This window comes from Camelina sativa, chromosome 1, assembly GCF_000633955.1.
Source record: "Camelina sativa cultivar DH55 chromosome 1, Cs, whole genome shotgun sequence".
Lineage (NCBI taxonomy): Eukaryota > Viridiplantae > Streptophyta > Magnoliopsida > Brassicales > Brassicaceae > Camelina > Camelina sativa.
Window position 1 is genome coordinate 15,085,628 of NC_025685.1, and position 18,650 is coordinate 15,104,277.

Below are 18,650 nucleotides of genomic sequence, written 5' to 3' on the forward strand. Positions count from 1 at the left end.
AGATTATGAAAAACCATTTTTTCACACAACTCTGCTGTGAAAGCTTGAAACTTTAGGTGTGGTATAATGGGATCACACTTGTGTTCAAAGCTAGAAGCTTTGTCATCAAAGATTAAGCAAGCTTCCGTTAATGGAAGATGGCGGGAAGTGCTTACTGGGTATTCAGAGATACAGAGAGCTGGAAATCAATTTAACGATCCTTTCGTTTTCCCCATCGTTTTCAAAGCTTGTGGTAAACTCTCGTGGCTGTTTCAAGGTAGATGTATCCAAGCGAGTTTGTTGAAGAGAGGGTTTGAGTCTTTTGTTTCTGTTGGGAACTCGATTGCTGATTTCTACATGAAATGTGGAGACTTGAGCTCTGCGATACGAGAATTTGATTGTATGACTTTTAGAGATTCTGTTTCTTGGAATGTTATAGTTTTTGGGCTTCTCGATCATGGTTTTGAAGAAGAAGGGTTATGGTGGTTTTCGAAGTCGAGAGTTTGGGGTTTTGAGCCTAATGTGTCAACATTGGTTCATGTGATCCGTAGTTTACGATTGGATGGAGAGGAGATTCATGGATATGTGATCCGTAGTGTTAGGGGTGGATTTCACCCCAACAACAGGCTCAGTTTAGAAAAGGCCTAAGGAAATTAATAGGCCAAGCAGGGTATTTTGATCTTTTCAGATGACAAACCAACACATGAATCTATAAATAGTGAATGTACAGCGTACGGTAAGACGACACGAAAAACGGGAAAGGAATTCGTACAAGAGAACAGGTTCTCGCAGTATCGATTCGACGAGCTCTCAACTTGATAATTGTTTCCTTCTCGTCGTTTTATAGCTCGTAGTTATTAATTGTAGCCCGACTTATTCATATATAAGAGAGAACTTCGACCATCCAAACACCGAACTAAAACTCTCTAATTGTACCGATCTGGACATCAACAATTTGGCACGCCAGGTAGGGGGAGCCAAGTCGAGATTCTCTTTGAAAGTTTGAAGAACGGACCTACAACAGATACGCGAGATGACCATAGCCACGAAGGAAGGGAGCAAGGAAGCCGGATCGTCAGGGGGAACAACAACCCCGTCAGCGGATCAAGTAGGACAGGCGGTCCTCCCAACCCCGGAAGCTCCAAGAAAGGCTGCTACAGCGGAGAGTCCAGAAGCGTTCGTCATCGCAAGCAATCTAGCGAGCCCGACGATCACAAAACCGACTATGAACCCAGTGCAAGTCGCCCTGATCAATAACCAGCCCGTCTCAAACATAGATGAGCTATTCCGCGAGATCTTAGCACGCCTCGACCAACAGCGAACCAACACTCGATTGGACGCATTAACCGCAACACAGGTCGGATCCAAGGAGGAAATCAACCATATCTAGGCCATCCGACAAGGTTCGACGAATCTTTTCTCGGCAGGAATGATGCCAAGGCCGTCTGCAGGAACTGGCGGATCCGAGCGCGACCCTAACCCGTGTATCGTTGAACAGAGCGACAACGCCAAGGATGCCGAGCTGAAGCAAATTAGGGAAAAGATGCAAGAAATGGAGACTATATTTCATAAAGCGACGAGTAGAGCACCAGAGGTAGATCTCATGCTCGAGGCAACTCAGCGAACCCCATTCTCGATAAGGCTTGCAACCACACCAGTAAAGCGAGCGGTCAAGCCAAGGCTGGGTTACTACGACGGGACAGCCGACCCCCGAGACTTTCTGTTCACTTTCGAAGTAGCACTCGGCCCCCTGCAGTTCAGCCCGACAGAATATGATGCTCGAGCATGCCAAGTCTTTGCTGAGTACTTGACCGGGGCAGCGTTAAGTTGGTTTTCGCGGCTCCCATCCGGGTCGATTGATAGTATCAAGGAACTGATAACAGAGTTTTCAAAGCAGTTTTCCGTTTTGATGGAAAACAAGAACTCCCACGCAAACCTGTACGCACTAACCCAAGGGCGAAACGAATCACTCCGATCTTTCAATGGCAATTTTAAGGAATTCGTCGTGAACGTCTCGATTCCAGACGCCGCAGCTATCGTCACACTCAAAAACGCGTTGTGGTACGAATCCCGGTTTAAAGAAGAGTTGTCCTTGACCTATTTCGAAACCATAGCTGACGCATTATTGCGAGCTGCGAAGCATATAGAAGTCGAAGAAGAAAAGGTGGTCAACGCAAAGAAGCATGCCACAGAAACAAGCGTCGCAGCCAAGCCATCGACGGTCGCAGCTCCAAAGGTTGAACATGTCGAGCCGCACCAGCACTTCTCCCGAAACCCGGACCGAACACGCCGAACCTTCGCAATCGGCGAAAATAAATATATCAGAAAGGAAGAAGGTGAGAGTAGTGCAACTCAATACTGCGACTACCATCAGAGTAACACACATTCAACCGAGGAGTGCCGTTACCTCCAAACGATCCTGATGGAGCGGAACAAAAAAGTTGCAATAATTGTCGAGTATGACAGAAGCAAGATGACCCGACCCGAAAAAACTGATTCCAAGCGAGCTGAGAATATCGCCCGAAAGTTTGTAAAAGATTCCAAAGCACTCGCTGACCAGAGCGGCGACGAGGCAGATACCTGGAAGGCTTAGATTTCCTGCATAACGACCCGCTAGTCGTCGAACTGTTTATCGGAGAAAGCGAGGTTACGAGGATCTTGATCGATACCGGAAGCTCGGTAAATGTGATCTTCAGAAACGTCCTAGCACAAATGGAAATCGGCGAGAGCGAAATCATCTCATGTCAGTCGGTACCATCGATCTGCCGATCTTTGTCGGAGGAATAGCAAGGTATTCCCAGTTCGCCATCATAGACAGGCCTACTATCTACAATGTCATTCCCGGAACACCGTGGCTCCACAAGATGAGGGCAGTCCCATCTACGCACCATCAGTGCGTGAAATTCCCAACACCTAAAGGAGTGTTCACATTACGCGGCAACCAGCAGAGCGCGAGGACTTGCTTCCTGATCGAACACAAGATCCGTACAGCGAAGAAGTTATAGCAGTCAAAGCAGCAGGTCGGCAACGATGACTCGTCGCCGACCGATGGAAGCCCGACCCCGATCCAACAGGGCGTTGCCGCAACGGAAGAAGTAAGCCTCGACGAGGCCGACAGAAAACGATGTGTGAATATTAGAACGGAAATAACCAAAGCTATGCGCACCGAGCTGATCCTCTTCCTTAGGACAAACATCTCAACGTTTGCATAGAATGTAACTGATATGAAAGGAATCGATCCAACCGTCACAACACACGAGCTCAACGCTGATCCAACGCACAAGCCAGTCAAGCAAAAACGACGCAAGCTAGGCCCAAAGAGATCGCAAGCAGTCAATGACGAAGTTGACAAGCTACTCAGCGCAGGATCCAATGTAGAAGTAAAATACCCGGAGTGGTTGGCCAACCCAGTAGTCGTCAAAAAGAAAAACGGAAAGTGGCGAATCTGCGTGGATTTTATTGACCTAAACAAAGCCTACCCCAAAGACAGCTTCCCACTACCACAGATAGATCAGCTCGTCGAAGCAACCGCTGGCAACGAACTTCTGACCTTTATGGATGCCTTCTCGGGGTACAACCAAATTATAATTCACAAGGATGACCAGGAAAAAACGTCATTGATCACAGACAGAGGCACCTACTATTACAAGGTAATGCCCTTCGGCCTAAAAAACGCCGGAGCAACTTACCAGCGACTTGTTAACAAGATGTTCGCCGAACAGCTCGACAGAACCATGGAGGTATATAAAGATGACATGCTCGTCAAGTCGCAGCACGCCGACAATCATAATACTCATCTCCGACAATGCTTTGACACCCTGAATAAGTATGGGATGAAGTTAAATCCAGCCAAGTATACCTTTGCAGTCAAGTCGGGAGAATTTTTTGGGTTACCTGGTAACCCGGCGAGGAATCGAAGCGAACCCGAAGCAAATCAGGGCGATCATCGACCTCCCCTCGCCCAAGAACGCCAAAGAAGTGCAACGATTAACCAGGCGAATCGCTGCTCTGAATCGTTTGATATCCAGGTCGACAGACAAGTGCCTCCCCTTCTATCAACTCCTAAAGACCAAGGGAAAGTTCGAATGGAATGAGGCCTGTCACGAGAAGTTTGGAAAATTGAAGAATTATTTATCAACACCTCCAATACTTGCGAAGCCAGAGCTTGGCGAAATTTTATTCCTATATATCGCGGTTTCCACATCAGCAGTCAGCGGAGTGTTTGTCAAAGACGACCGAGGAGAGCAACGACCTATCTTTTATGTAAGCAAGTCCCTCGACGAGGCCGAAACCCGTTACCCAACAGTGGAGAAGGTTGCCCTAGCAGTCGTCACTTCGGCACGAAAGCTCCGACCGTATTTCCAATCGCATACCATCGCCGCCCTGTCCAATCAACATTTGCGATCTATTTTACACAGTTCGAATCAATCTGGGCAATTAACAAAGTGGGCGATCGAACTCAGCGAATACGACATCGAGTATCTCACCCGCCCTGTTAGCTGACTCTTAATTGAACTACCCTTAGACGGCGTCGAGCCTACACCGTCCGACCCGACAGATGGACAGTGAATCCTGCATGTCGACGGTGCGTCCTCCCATCTAGGCTCCGGTGTGGGCGTTCGGCTAACATCCCCGACCGGGGAAATTCTGGAACAATCTTTCCGACTTCGGTTGCAAGCCACCAATAATGTCGCCGAATACGAATCACTAATCACCGGACTCAAACTTGCCAGCGGAATGCAAATCAAGCAAATCAGGGCTTTTTGCGATTCACAGCTTGTCACCAGTCAGTTCGGTGGGGAGAACGACACCAAAACCGAACCAATGGCTGCCTACCTTAACATCGTCAGACTTCTGTCCAAACGTTTCGATGAGTTCGAACTCATTAAGATCCGAAGAGTGGAAAATGCTCTGGCTGATGCCCTAGTAGACCCAGACCTGCGACGTATCATACCAGTTGAAAGCATTGATACGCCGAGCATCAAGGACACTCCAGCAGCAACCTGCCTCGCCCATCACCTCCCAAACTAGATCAGACTCTCCGGGTAAGTCGCCACCTCGGAGCAGCAATTCGAACCTCCTTCTGTCAACGACTAGACAGATTGGCGAGTCGAAATACGCGATTATCTCGCAGACGGCGACGTAGCGACGGACAAATGGGCTACAGGACGATTGAAAACGAAAGCTGCCCATTACACCCTGATGAAAGAGCACCTGCTTCGGTGGACTTCCTCCGGAGCCTTACTGTTGGTCCTGCACGGCGATGATACGGAACGAGTCATGATGGAAACCCATGAGGGCCAACAATGATCTCCGACTACGAAAGATTCGTGGCCAAATGCTGTGGACGAGCCCTAACACTACGAATCAAGAAGCACGACCATTACTGGCCAACAATGATCTCCGACTAAGAAAGATTCGTGGCCAAATGCGAGAAATATCAGCGTCACGCACCCATCATATACCAACCGACCGAGCTTCTACGAGCTGGCGTAGCTCCATACCCATTTATGCGCTCGGCAATGGATATTATCAGCCCGCTACCCGCGTCAAGACAGAAACGATATATCCTCGTCCTCACCGATTACTTCACTAAGTGGGTCGAAGCCGGGTCCTACGCCAACATCAAAGCTAAAGACGTCCAGCTTTTCGTGTGGAAATATATCATATGATGCCATGGCCTACCTTATGAAATAGTCACCGATAACGGCTCGCAATTCATTTCTTTGCAATTCAAAGACTTCTGTGCAAAATGGAGAATCAAGTTAAGGAAATCAACGCTGAGATACCCACAAGGAAATGGACAATCCGAAGCGACAAATAAAACCATATTAGACGGCCTCAAGAAGAGGATGGACGCCAAGAAAGGCGCTTGGGCTGTCGAACTCGATGGAGTGCTCTGGTCCGATCGTACAACCCCACGACAAGCTACGAACCAAACCCTCGCTGAGGTCGGAAGTACAAGCCTTCGCCGAACAATGCTCGTCCAAGACACAACACTCAACAGCCAGATGATTCTAGACAGGCTAGACGAGCTGGAAGAAGAACACGAGAAGGCATTTCTACGAATCCAAAACTACCAACTCGCCGCCGCCAAGTACTACAACAAGAAAGTCCACTATCGGCACTTCGACGAGGGAGATCTTATCTTGCAAAAAGTTTTCGAGAACACTGTCGAGCTCAATGCTAGCAAAATGGGAGCCAATTGGGAAGGCCCGTACCAGATATCCAAAGTCGTCCATCCCGGTGTTTACGAGCTCCTTAAAATGAGCGGCGAGCCAGTGCCCCGCTCCTGGAACGCCATGCATCTAAAACCTTTTGCATCACATTATCTATGTAAAGTGAACTACGAGCGTCTTGATCCCTCCTGATCGGGGGTACGTAGGCAGTCTTGTTTACGAGACGCAGCTGCCAATAATATATTATTTTTCCTTGTGTTTATCAGCAATCTCGAATCACACCAACATAAAACAAAGGCATAAAATAAAAGCAGTCCCGAAAATTATAATGAAGGGGAGCCGAACCCCAACCCGCCAAATAGTTCAAAACGGAAGCAATATATAAAAAAAGAGCAATAAGAAAATGGGATCGCCGCTGTCAAGCATCCCGGACAAGGCCCCGCTACTCAATCCCCAGGTCGACATTCGAAGGTTCGTCAACACGAGTACTCTCGCAGAAGAAGTGATCGGTACTCTTAAGCTGATTAATGTACTGCCGCAACACATTGACCCATGTTCGGCACGCATCGAGTTCCACGTGCTCTTCGTATGGCTTAGTACCAATGGGTCCAAGGTCGCCCTCCTCAAGATCGGGAACCACCGCTTTGTTCAGTAACGCCTCGCAACAAGAACGCTCCTCGAGCAGTCGCTCCCATCTCCATTTAGGGACGAACAGCCCCTCATCGATCAGAAGCTCGAGATGCTCCACAATCCCACTTATACGACAAAACTGGAAAAGACGCTCGAGCTGTCGACGCGTCGCCACGACATAATTTCACAGCCGTTGAATTCGGGCATGATAATACTCTAGTTCCGAACGAATCACATCTTCAGATCGAACAGCGAGCCGTTCCCGCGCCCCCCTCAACCAAGCCGACCTCGTCGTTACAAGCATTGCAACGTGTTTTCCCAAAACAAATAAAGGAGAGGACTAGAAGGAAATTAGAAATGAAAAAAGATAAGGCTGGATGAACAATTTATGGATTGAACAGCGCGTATTCCCGAGGGATGCAATAAATCGCGCCCCTCGTAAAATGCATCTATTAAATGACCCCATGCGTTACCAAAAAAAAAAAAAAGCCGCCATCGCGTGTCGCACCGATATTAAAAAAAGCCGAGTCGCTACTCGCACATTCATGGGTAAGCCGACCACTGCGTGTCGCACCTATATACAAAAAAGCCGAGTCGCTTGTCGCACATTCATGGGTAAGCAGACCATCGCGTGTGGCACCGATATTAAAAAAAAAGCCGAGTCGCTACTCGCACATTCATGGGTAAGCCGACCACCGCGTGTTGCACCTATATACAAAAAGCCGAGTCGCTACTCGCACATTCATGGGTAAGTCGACCATCGCATCGCACCTATGTAATGAGGACGAATCGCTACTCGAAAATTCATAGGCGAGCCGACTAAGCAAGTATCCCGTCGATCCCAACCAAAGGGAAGCGAAATCACGCTTTCCTCCAACGACCTTGCTTTTGCAAAGCGACGCAACAATCTCGGTCGATCCCAAGGAAGAGCCTGAATTATATGAACGCGACACGAGAAAAGTTCGCACGTTTAAAGAAATAGCACGAAGAAATTTTAGAGGCATGAGGTCGGTACGAGCTAAGCAGAAATAAGAAGTCTATGGTAAAAGACGGTCCTCAATGCAAAAAAAAAACAAAAAAAAAAACAACCAAGTTCCAACAAAAGATAACAACAATGCCGTATCGGCCCAAAATCAATCGACGAATTGCAAACCTCGAAGGCGGTATTCGCCACATCAATGATCTTGTTGCCCTCCTTCATCCTCTCGATCGGCTTCAGACGACCTGACCAAAAATGGATCTTGCAAAACAGTTGGGTGCATGCCTCCGAGTCGTTTGGGAAAGCCCGGGTCGCCGACGTGTGCGAAAAATCCCACCGATAATCCGCGGTCCTCTGCCGCTTCGACGGGTCCGATCGATCTGTCCTCTTCTGCGAGGAGTGCTCCTTCCGACGGCTGGAGTCACCCGCATGCTTTTTTCCTTGGGAATCAGCTCCTGCGGGAAGATCTAGGAGATTTGGTGGGAGGGGAGACGAGCACGGCACCGGCCTTTTGCCAGCTCGAATCTCAGCCACACGCGAATCGCGGGAAGCTGGAGGAGATCTTCGCGACGAGTCGACCCCAGAAGGACGAGTCTCGGGTTGGACCTCAAGAGGAGGAGGTGGAGAAGTTGCAGACGGACCGGATGCTTGACGATAGCGAGCCGACACATTGGGAACATCCATGTTAAGTCTCCCCATCGTGTTAGCTGCACAAAAATCAAGTTGTTTAAAAAAAAAAGGGAAAGAGGTCGTCAATGAACCAAAAAAAAAAGTGCAACTTACCTGTCGGTCGAGGAGCTTGTTGTTTTCTAGGACGACCTCATTTCCTGTGTAAAGAGCCTGGCCAAATATACGGACCCACTGCACGTATCGCTTCCATATCAGCTCGAAATGCAGGAGGATACGGAAGAAGGCACCACGGTATGACAACTGCAAAGAAGCGAACGGGGTAAGTGACAAAAAATATGAAGGACGAAAACAATTGACAAAGAAAGATGAACTACCAGGTGAAAGGTTCCACCCAGAAAATAAAGGCATCGCAGGATCCTCGACGACCCCCGGAACCACTTTTAAGAAAAAATAAGACCCTTCCCAGTTGTGGGTCTTCCCTTTCGCCCCTTCAACGAGCAGATGGTGTCGCGAACTGACATAATAAACTCCAGGTTTCTTGCTCCTGTGAGACGCTGTCAGACGGGTTAGTTCTTCGAAGTGACCGACCGAAAGCCGAACCCCTGCTCTCTTCGCCAGGATCAAGATACCTACCGCGTTCTGGAACGTAGCCGGAGCGAACTGAGAAATCGCCATTTTGCGCTTAGCAAAATACGACAGGGGAAAAGTAACCCCAGACTCGGTGAAGAGCATCTCTGAAAGACAGATAAACCTTTCGGGAACATCCCAAGGACGCTGCTCATGCCTGGGGATAATAATAACCGGATCGACCGCGATTTCGCCGATCTGAACGGACACGCGGGCCGAGTCGCGCTTTGAAGAAGATCGGGGAACAAAAGAGAGACCAGACACTCTAGTTCCAGAGGGTTCGGCAGCCGATGGGTGAGATTGGTGCTCGATGATGCGACTTGCCGGAACGATTGGCTCGTCAAAATCTTCATCGATGAGAGAAGGGATCTGGCATGGAAGGGCTGACGAGCTCGGAACTGTCGCGTCGGAGAAGATGCGATGTTTTAGTTCGACCAAATTTGTTGCGTCGGAGTCAGACGACAATCCCGAGGAAACGTCGCTATTCGTCGGAAATCTCGCCATACGACGATCCAATCAAGTCGAACCACTAGAATCAGGCGAGGTGTTCTGACGAAGATGGCTCGCCGCCAAAGAATCAGACGAAGTGGACCGGGGAGAGGCCATAGTCTCAAGAAAAACAATAATAGACGAGCTAGAAGACGAGAGAAGAGAGTACCTGAGACGACGAGCTGAGGAAACGACCGATGGAGAAGAATGAAGCCAAAATAAGGAACGGGGGAGTAATTATAGGGTTGAAGGTAAGATTCCTGAAGAAATCATCATTACAACTCGAGGATCGAAGCGACGTTACAACTTTCGGATGTCACGCGCGACAATATAAACGCGTGACGATACGACCGCGTTTTTCGGAAAACGGTAAAGCCCACGCGCGACTCTCTAGTTTCCCGATATTTGTCCGCGAACCGACACAGGAATCTATAAATAGGTCGAGCAGGGTATTTTAGTCTTTTCAGATGACGAACCGACACAGGAATCTATAAATAGTGAATGTACAGCGTACAGTGAGAGGACACGAAAAACGGAAAAGGAATTCGTATAAGAGAACAGGTTCTCGCAGTACCGATTCGACGAGCTCTCAGCTTGATAATTGTTTCCTTCTCGTCGTTTTATAGCTCGTAGTTATTAACTGTAGCCTGACTTATTCATATATAAAAGAGAACTTCGACCCTCCAAACACTGAACTAAAACTCTCTAATTGTACTGATCTGGACATCAACACGTAGTGGGTTCTGTGGGGTTTCGTCTGTTGAAAACTCGATCTTGTGTATGTACTCAGAGTGTGATCCCTCGAGTGCACATAAACTGTTCGATGAAATGTCTGAAAGAGATGTTAGTTCATGGTGTGTGGTGATTCGAAGTTATGTGCAAAGCCAGGAACCTGTTTTGGGATTGAAGTTGTTTAAAGAAATGGTTAATGAGGCGAAAACAGAGCCTGATTGTGTAACTTTGACTAGTGTTCTCAAGGCTTGCGCGGTTTTGGAGGATACTGATTTGGGAAGATCAGTTCATGGATTTTCGATACGGAGAGGTTTTGATTTGGTAGATGTGTTTGTACGCAATTCACTCATTGATATGTATGCCAAAGGATTCGATGTTGATTCAGCTTTTAGAGTGTTTGATGAGACCACTTGTCGAAACATTGTTTCATGGAATTCGATTTTGGCTGGGTTTGTACATAACCAAAGGTACGATGAGGCTCTTGAGATGTTTCGTTTGATGGGAAAAGAGGTGGTTGAAGTAGATGAAGTTACTCTCGTGACGCTTCTCCAGGTTTGCAAGTTCTTTGAGCAGCCATTGCCCTGCAAGTCAGTACATTGCGTGATGATCCGACATGGATATGAGTCTAACGAAGTGGCTTTGAGTTCTTTGATTGATGCATATACAAGCTGCAGTCTTGTTGATGATGCAAGAACAGTGCTTGATTCGATGATGTACAAGGATGTGGTGTCATGTAGCAGTATGATCTCTGGATTAGCCCGTTCTGGCCGACCCGATGAAGCAATCTCAATCTTCTGTCAGATGAGGGATAAGCCCAATGGAATCACTGTCATAAGTCTTCTTAACGCATGCTCAGTTTCAGCAGACTTGAGAAAATCCAAATGGGGACATGGAATTGCTATCCGGAGAGGGTTAGCCATCAGTGACATCTCAGTTGATACCTCTATTGTTGATGCATATGCAAAATGTGGTGCCATAGAAATGGCGAGGAGGGCATTTGATCAAATCCCTTCGAAAAACGTCGTCTCTTGGACCGTGATCATATTAGCATTCGCTATTAACGGTTTACCGGATAAAGCATTAGCTTCGTTCGAGGAAATGAAACAAAAAGGTTACATACCTAACGCTGTGACATATCTGGCAGCGTTATCAGCGTGTAATCATGGAGGATTGGTGGAGAAAGGTCTTATGATATTCAAATCAATGGTAGAAAATGATCACAAACCTTCGTTACAACACTACTCTTGCATTGTGGACATGCTTAGCCGAGCTGGAGAGATTGATACGGCCATGGAATTAATCAAGAACCTTCCAGGAGACGTAAAAACCGGGGCTAGTGCTTGGGGATCGATTCTAAGCGGTTGCAGAAACTATTTGAAAAATGGGATCATTACCTCAGAGGCAGTAGCTGAGGTTCTTGAACTCGAGCCCTTGTGTTCTTCAGGGTATTTGCTTGCGTCAAGCGTGTTTGCTGCTGAAAAATCATGGGACGATGTAGCAATCATGAGAAGGTTAGTGAAGGAGAGAAAGGTTCGTGTCGTTGCAGGTTATAGCATGGTTCTTGAAGGAAGCATAACTAGGAGGTTTTTGGCTGGAGACAAGTTAAGCCAGAGTGATTCTGAGTTAAACGATGTCGTTCATATTCTTCATAGATGCATGAGGTTAGACGACACAATAGAACAGAGAAACATAAGCCCGTTGGGCCTTTGCGATTGACCCGACCCTTATTTCCTGGCTCTGACTGTCAATCCGACCCGACGTGATCCGACCCGACTCGACCCGGTTCGTTTCTGAAACAGAAGGAAGTCTTTTGTTTCGTTCTTGTCGTAATCTGCTGAGTTTATATCCTTTCCCTCAAGAAATCTACCGAACCGACTTAGAGCTTTGTTTCTTCTCAATCTTGGTCCAATTTTTTTTATCTAGGGTTAGGGCTCCTGATCGATTTCCCGAGCTCTGCGATTTGTTGAACTAAATTAGGATCCGGAAATTAGAAATGGGTGGAGAGGGAGATTCGAGTCAGCCGCAGACTGGTGAAGGAGGAGCTGTGACTGTGAACATCAGGTGCTCCAACGGCACGAAATTTAATGTGAAGACGAGTCTCGAATCGACGGTGGAGTCTTTCAAAGAGTTGGTGGCTCAGAGCAGCGATGTACCAGCCAATCAGCAGCGCTTGATTTATAAAGGTCGGATCCTCAAGGACGATCAGACTCTCCTCAGCTATGGTAATTTCCTGACTATTCTGTGTTGGGGATTTATCTTCTTCTGTGGATCTAATTGAATTGAAATCTCTTAGGGTTACTTGTTTGGAAAGATAAAAGTTTCTCTTGCCGTATGAATTGTGATAGCGATGGGAAGAATATGTTTAGTGATACAATAAATGATCCATACAATTTAATTTTTGTTTCTCAAGGAAACGTTTACCTGAATAGTATGTCTAGTATATGTTACTGTGATCTCATTTTATTGGATAGTTTTTTTTCCAAGTTTTATTGTTTTGGTCATGAGCCCTTAATGTTTTTATTCTCTGTGGAATATTTTTATACCTAGGTTTGCAGGCTGATCATACTATTCATATGGTTCGAGGCTCTGCACCGTCTTCAGCACCACCTTCTGCTCCGGCAGCAAACGTTGGGAACCAAACTACTGCACCTAGTGTTACTCGAGGGGTTGGTTCAGATAATAGCTCGAATCTAGGAGGAGGAGCGAGTCCTGGCGAATCTTTGTTTCCTGGGCTTGGATTCAATCCTTTGGGTAGTGGAAATGCTATGCCTGGGTTATTTGGAGCTGGTCTTCAGGATTTTGAGCAGGCACAGCAACAACTAGCTCAAAACCCTAACATGGTTAGAGATATGATGAATACACCAGCCATCCAGAATCTAATGAATAACCCGGAATTTATGAGGAGTATGATTATGAGTAACCCTCAAATGCGTGAGCTTGTAGATCGCAATCCTGAGCTTGGTCATGTGCTCAATGACCCAAGCATCCTTCGCCAAACTTTAGAGGCGGCGAGAAATCCAGAGCTTATGCGTGAAATGATGCGGAATACCGATAGAGCTATGAGTAATATTGAGTCTATGCCTGAGGGATTTAACATGCTTAGGCGTATGTATGAAAATGTCCAAGAACCATTCTTGAATGCTACTACTATGTCGGAAAATACTGGAAGCAATACAAGCTCTAATCCATTTGCTGCTCTCCTGGGAAACCAGGGAGGTACTACGCAAGGAAGCAATGCTTCTAATAACTCTTCTACACCAAATGCTGAAACGGGTACAGGGAATAGTGTTCCGAATGCAAATCCACTACCTAATCCTTGGGGTGCTACCGGTGGTAAATAACTGCATTCTCATCTTCGTGCTTTCCTTTAGAATTTTACTCGTCTTTTGAAGGATGCAAATTTTTCAATAATAGTTAGAGTGGCTTGTTTATAAGAAATTGGAAGTTTATGTTTACCACACTGGTTCAGGAACAATTTTTTTTTTTATTACATTGGTGAGTTCATGTAGTTCTCACAATTTGTTGTTATCAGTAGTTTGTGTATAGATAAGCTCCTAGGCTGCTCTTTCTTGTTAAACTTTTACTCATAATGCACCAAACATTGTTTAACATATTCGTGGGGACTTAACAGGCCAGACAACTGCCCCTGGAAGGGCAAATTCTGGTGGGGATGCGAGAAGCCCTGGACTTGGTGGTCTTGGTGGCCTTGGTGGCCTTGGTGGTCTTGGTGGCCTCGGTGGACTTGGAATGCTTGGAGCGGATTCCCCTCTTGGTGCCACTCCAGATGCTTCTCAATTGGGCCAGTTATTGCAAAACCCAGCCATGTCCCAGATGATGCATAGCATGCTATCCAACCCACAATACATGAATCAGGTAACACCCAGAATAATCTGAACTTCAGACATTTTTGCTATTGTGAACATGCCTTTAATGTTTTCCCTTGTTTCCAGCTTATGAATCTCAACCCACAACTCCGAACCATGCTAGATTCGAACCCTCAGTTGAGGGAAATGATGCAGAACCCAGATTTCCTTCGTCAGTTTAGCTCTCCGGAGATGATGCAGGTCAGTTGTTCCCCCATTGTCTGCATGCATGTGAATTTTAAATATGTTCTCTCTCCAAAGAAAACATTTCTGTATCGTTAAGCTATTTTTCAAGTAGTGAAGTTTCTTAAACCTGATGTTTGCATTGATTTTCGGTCTTCAGCAAATGATGACTCTACAACAATCACTTATGTCTCAGAATAGGAACACGACCAGCCAGTAAGTATTGAAACCCTCTGCTGTTTTGTTGTGCTTAAACATTGTTAAGGAGTTACATGTCCGTTATATATTTTAACTGTATTTTGGGTTGTTTCGTGTTTAGACAATAGTGTAACTAGCTAAGGAGACAGTTCTATTGGTGATGAACCTCTGAACGATCTCTATATCAATTAAGAAAAGGATTTAATCATGAGTAATGCAGCAACTCTTGAATAATTTATTGGGTTGATCATTANGGGGGGGGGGGGGGGGGGGGGGGGGGGGGGGGGGCTATAAAGCATTCTAATAGTTGGAATAAACTTGAACAGAGACATAAACATTTTTGCATTTTTAACAAAAGCTATCAGTGTGTGAAGGATCTCTGTATTTTGATTTTCGTTTATCCGTATTCATGCTCTCAAGTTTATATTCTCTGTAGGGATCCGGGGCAAACTGGTGCTGCCACAGGTACTCTTAAAGATTTTATCTGTATCTGAAGTAAAAAGGCGTTATTATCCTGGTCACTTAGTATAGTAGATACTCTTTTTGGTTCTCCTTGCTTTCATGATTGTTTCACTTTGGCACATATATATATATATATTGTTATTGTATATCATCTGTAGCTTACTGAGTAAATTATTTTGGTAGGGACAGGCAACAATGCGGGGTTGGATGCCTTGATGAATATGTTTGGCAGTCTTGGTGCTGGTGGCCTGAGTGGCACAAACCAACCTAATGGTTTGCTTTGCTTAGGACTATACCCTTTTTGTAAAAATCTTATGTATTTGTTAAGATGGTTCGATTGAAACATGTCTATATTTGATTACAGTTCCTCCCGAGGAGCGCTACGCGACTCAGTTGCAACAGTTACAGGAAATGGGATTCTACGACAGAGCAGAGAACATAAGGGCTTTGCTTGCAACAAATGGTAACGTTAACGCTGCTGTAGAACGACTCTTGGGGAGTATTGGGCAGTAGCACACAGGTTCGTGAACTGAGGTCTCTCCATCTTGCTTCTCAGTTATAGAATAAACAGCTTGAATATGTTTCAGTAATGATTATATTTATGGAATTCTAAAAATTTTATATGTATGATAGGAATCGAGAACTTGTGGATAGAAAAGCCGGATCAATACGGTATTTGTATTCAGTGGTCATCTTCTTCTTCTTCTTCTTCTTCTTCCTCTTTGGGTCGTTGTTATCTTTCATATTTTATTTGAAGTTGTTACAACATACATCTGTAAGAGTTGTCTTGGAATGTGAAATGGTTAAATATACAATTTTTTTTTCTTTTTCTAATAGAGTACTGTAACCTTCAGATGTGTTATCGCCAGAGATCCCAAGAAATTTCGATATTAGTTTAGGATTAGGGCCAGCAGTCTATAAAAGTGCGTGGTGTCCACTTGCTGCTCTGAGTTTTTTTCATTTATTGTGGTGCCATTTTGGTAAGAGAATAGATTACGGAGAGACATCAGAGAGAGAAGAAACCAAACACAATGAAATGTTTGGTTCCTTCTAGAAATAAAAACTCAAATCCGGTTCAAAGTTTAAAACCAAATTGCCCAAGTCAATTGCATACCCAATTCTGAGTTAATTTCAACTAAACCGATCCAAACCGACTCGGTTCGACCCAATTTTACCCGGTTCAAGTCGATACGTTCTCTCAAGCGCAAGTCTTTTTTTTTTCGATTCTCATTTAATTGGCCAACAAAATAAGTCCTATGTCTCTCTCTTTAATTCTCTGCAGCAGTATCTCATTTTTGTTATTCGACCAAAAGTTTTTTTATATATCACTCTTTCCTCAAGAAATCTACAAAAAAAAACCGACTTAAGAGCTTCTTCGAGTCTCCTTCGTCTTCATTGATTTTTTTTTTTTTTTTCTAGGGTTATATAGAGATTTTGAGTCCCTCGATCGATTTCGCGAACTCTGCGATTTGTTTTGTTGAACTAGGATCTGGAAATTAGAATGGGTGGAGACGCAGATTCGAGTCAGCCGCTGACTGCTGAAGGAGGAGCTGTTGCCGTCAACGTCAGGTGCTCGAACGGCACGAAATTTAGTGTTACGACGAGCCTCGATTCCACGGTGGAGTCTTTCAAAGAGTTGATTGCGCAGAACAGCGATGTGCCAGCTAATCAGCAGCGATTGATTTATAAAGGTCGCATCCTCAAGGACGATCAGACGCTCCTCAGCTATGGTAACAACTCATCCTCTTCTTCTCTGATTGTTATCGTTTTGGGATTTTTCTATTGTTCTGTGGATTTAATTGCTCGAAATCTCATTGAGTTAGTTGCTTGGTTTGAAAGATTGAAATTGGATTTATACTAGGGTTTTTTGTGGGGGTGATACTCATTGCAGAAGCTTGGATTGTTTAATGTTTCTCTTTCCCTATGAATTGTGATATGGGAAGGATACAGAGATGTAGTCAATGGTGAAAGTTTTTATGATCCATACAATTTTGAAGGGTTTCTAATGTGAATTGTGTTTATTTATCCTTTTGGCATGTATACTTAATGGCTGTTATATATTACATTGTTGGTCATAAACTTTGATGTGATTGTGTTGGATAGTTTCCAGGTTTTAATGTTTTGGATCATGAGCCTTAATATTTCCGTTCTCTGTCTATAGGTTTGCAGGCTGATCACACTGTTCATATGGTTCGAGGTTTTGTGCCTTCTTCACCAACTCCTGCTGCTCCAGCTGCAAACCAAACCACTGCTCCTCAAGCGGTTGGTTCAAATGATAGCTCAAATCTAGGAGGAACGAATCTAGGAGAATCTTTGTTCCCTGGGCTTGGATTTAATCCTTTGGGTGGTGGAAATGCTATGGCTGGATTATTTGGATCTGGTCTTCCGGATCTTGAGCAGGCACAGCAACAACTAGCTCAAAACCCTAACATGGTTAGAGATATGATGAATACACCAGCCATGCAGAATATAATGAATAACCCAGAAATTATGAGGAGTATGATTATGAATAACCCTCAAATGCGTGAGCTTGTAGATCGCAATCCTGAGCTTGGTCATGTGCTCAATGACCCAAGCATCCTTCGCCAAACTCTAGAGGCGGCCAGAAACCCTGAGCTTATGCGTGAAATGATGCGGAATACCGATAGGGCGNTTGAGTCCCTCGATCGATTTCGCGAACTCTGCGATTTGTTTTGTTGAACTAGGATCTGGAAATTAGAATGGGTGGAGACGCAGATTCGAGTCAGCCGCTGACTGCTGAAGGAGGAGCTGTTGCCGTCAACGTCAGGTGCTCGAACGGCACGAAATTTAGTGTTACGACGAGCCTCGATTCCACGGTGGAGTCTTTCAAAGAGTTGATTGCGCAGAACAGCGATGTGCCAGCTAATCAGCAGCGATTGATTTATAAAGGTCGCATCCTCAAGGACGATCAGACGCTCCTCAGCTATGGTAACAACTCATCCTCTTCTTCTCTGATTGTTATCGTTTTGGGATTTTTCTATTGTTCTGTGGATTTAATTGCTCGAAATCTCATTGAGTTAGTTGCTTGGTTTGAAAGATTGAAATTGGATTTATACTAGGGTTTTTTGTGGGGGTGATACTCATTGCAGAAGCTTGGATTGTTTAATGTTTCTCTTTCCCTATGAATTGTGATATGGGAAGGATACAGAGATGTAGTCAATGGTGAAAGTTTTTATGATCCATACAATTTTGAAGGGTTTCTAATGTGAATTGTGTTTATTTATCCTTTTGGCATGTATACTTAATGGCTGTTATATATTACATTGTTGGTCATAAACTTTGATGTGATTGTGTTGGATAGTTTCCAGGTTTTAATGTTTTGGATCATGAGCCTTAATATTTCCGTTCTCTGTCTATAGGTTTGCAGGCTGATCACACTGTTCATATGGTTCGAGGTTTTGTGCCTTCTTCACCAACTCCTGCTGCTCCAGCTGCAAACCAAACCACTGCTCCTCAAGCGGTTGGTTCAAATGATAGCTCAAATCTAGGAGGAACGAATCTAGGAGAATCTTTGTTCCCTGGGCTTGGATTTAATCCTTTGGGTGGTGGAAATGCTATGGCTGGATTATTTGGATCTGGTCTTCCGGATCTTGAGCAGGCACAGCAACAACTAGCTCAAAACCCTAACATGGTTAGAGATATGATGAATACACCAGCCATGCAGAATATAATGAATAA

General features: G+C 45.2%; 3 protein-coding genes across 5 annotated transcripts in view; all 3 read left to right on the forward strand.

Moving 5' to 3' along the window:
- Window positions 43-12,024, forward strand: LOC104708332 (pentatricopeptide repeat-containing protein At2g17210-like). The gene is made up of 3 exons (XM_010424887.2): window positions 43-571; window positions 6,630-6,633; window positions 10,251-12,024. Exons 1-3 carry the CDS (start codon window positions 67-69, stop codon window positions 11,959-11,961), a joined length of 2,220 nt encoding a protein of 739 aa, XP_010423189.2. The 5' UTR covers window positions 43-66; the 3' UTR covers window positions 11,962-12,024.
- LOC104791301 (ubiquitin domain-containing protein DSK2b) lies at window positions 12,073-15,778 on the forward strand. Of its 3 annotated transcripts, none has more exons than XM_010517160.2 (9): window positions 12,073-12,467; window positions 12,793-13,578; window positions 13,877-14,118; window positions 14,196-14,309; window positions 14,452-14,507; window positions 14,926-14,954; window positions 15,135-15,224; window positions 15,316-15,485; window positions 15,585-15,778. In XM_010517160.2, exons 1-8 carry the CDS (start codon window positions 12,239-12,241, stop codon window positions 15,462-15,464), a joined length of 1,695 nt encoding a protein of 564 aa, XP_010515462.1. In that variant the 5' UTR covers window positions 12,073-12,238; the 3' UTR covers window positions 15,465-15,485; window positions 15,585-15,778. The 3 variants fall into 3 exon arrangements, with proteins under 3 accessions (XP_010515462.1, XP_010515455.1, XP_010515470.1); XM_010517153.2 differs by having other exon boundaries at window positions 15,316-15,471; XM_010517168.2 differs by having other exon boundaries at window positions 15,141-15,224; window positions 15,316-15,471.
- Window positions 16,211-18,650, forward strand: part of LOC104791290 (ubiquitin domain-containing protein DSK2a-like) — a 5,881-nt gene continuing 3,441 nt past the window's right edge. The window contains exons 1-2 of the mRNA XM_019228244.1: window positions 16,211-16,681; window positions 17,113-17,599. Of these exons, the coding sequence (XP_019083789.1) occupies window positions 16,453-16,681; window positions 17,113-17,599 (716 nt within the window). The 5' untranslated portion in view covers window positions 16,211-16,452. The remainder of the gene's footprint in view (window positions 16,682-17,112; window positions 17,600-18,650) is intronic.

Bases quoted from the DNA above. Each gene is read 5' to 3' on its own strand.
- LOC104708332 (XM_010424887.2), top strand. From the start codon at position 67: ATGGGATCACACTTGTGTTCAAAGCTAGAAGCTTTGTCATCAAAGATT.
- LOC104791301 (XM_010517160.2), top strand. From the start codon at position 12,239: ATGGGTGGAGAGGGAGATTCGAGTCAGCCGCAGACTGGTGAAGGAGGA. The intron at 14,955-15,134 runs GTACTCTTAAAG...TTATTTTGGTAG, and splicing joins GCAAACTGGTGCTGCCACAG to GGACAGGCAACAATGCGGGG. The intron at 15,225-15,315 runs GTTTGCTTTGCT...ATTTGATTACAG, and splicing joins TGGCACAAACCAACCTAATG to TTCCTCCCGAGGAGCGCTAC.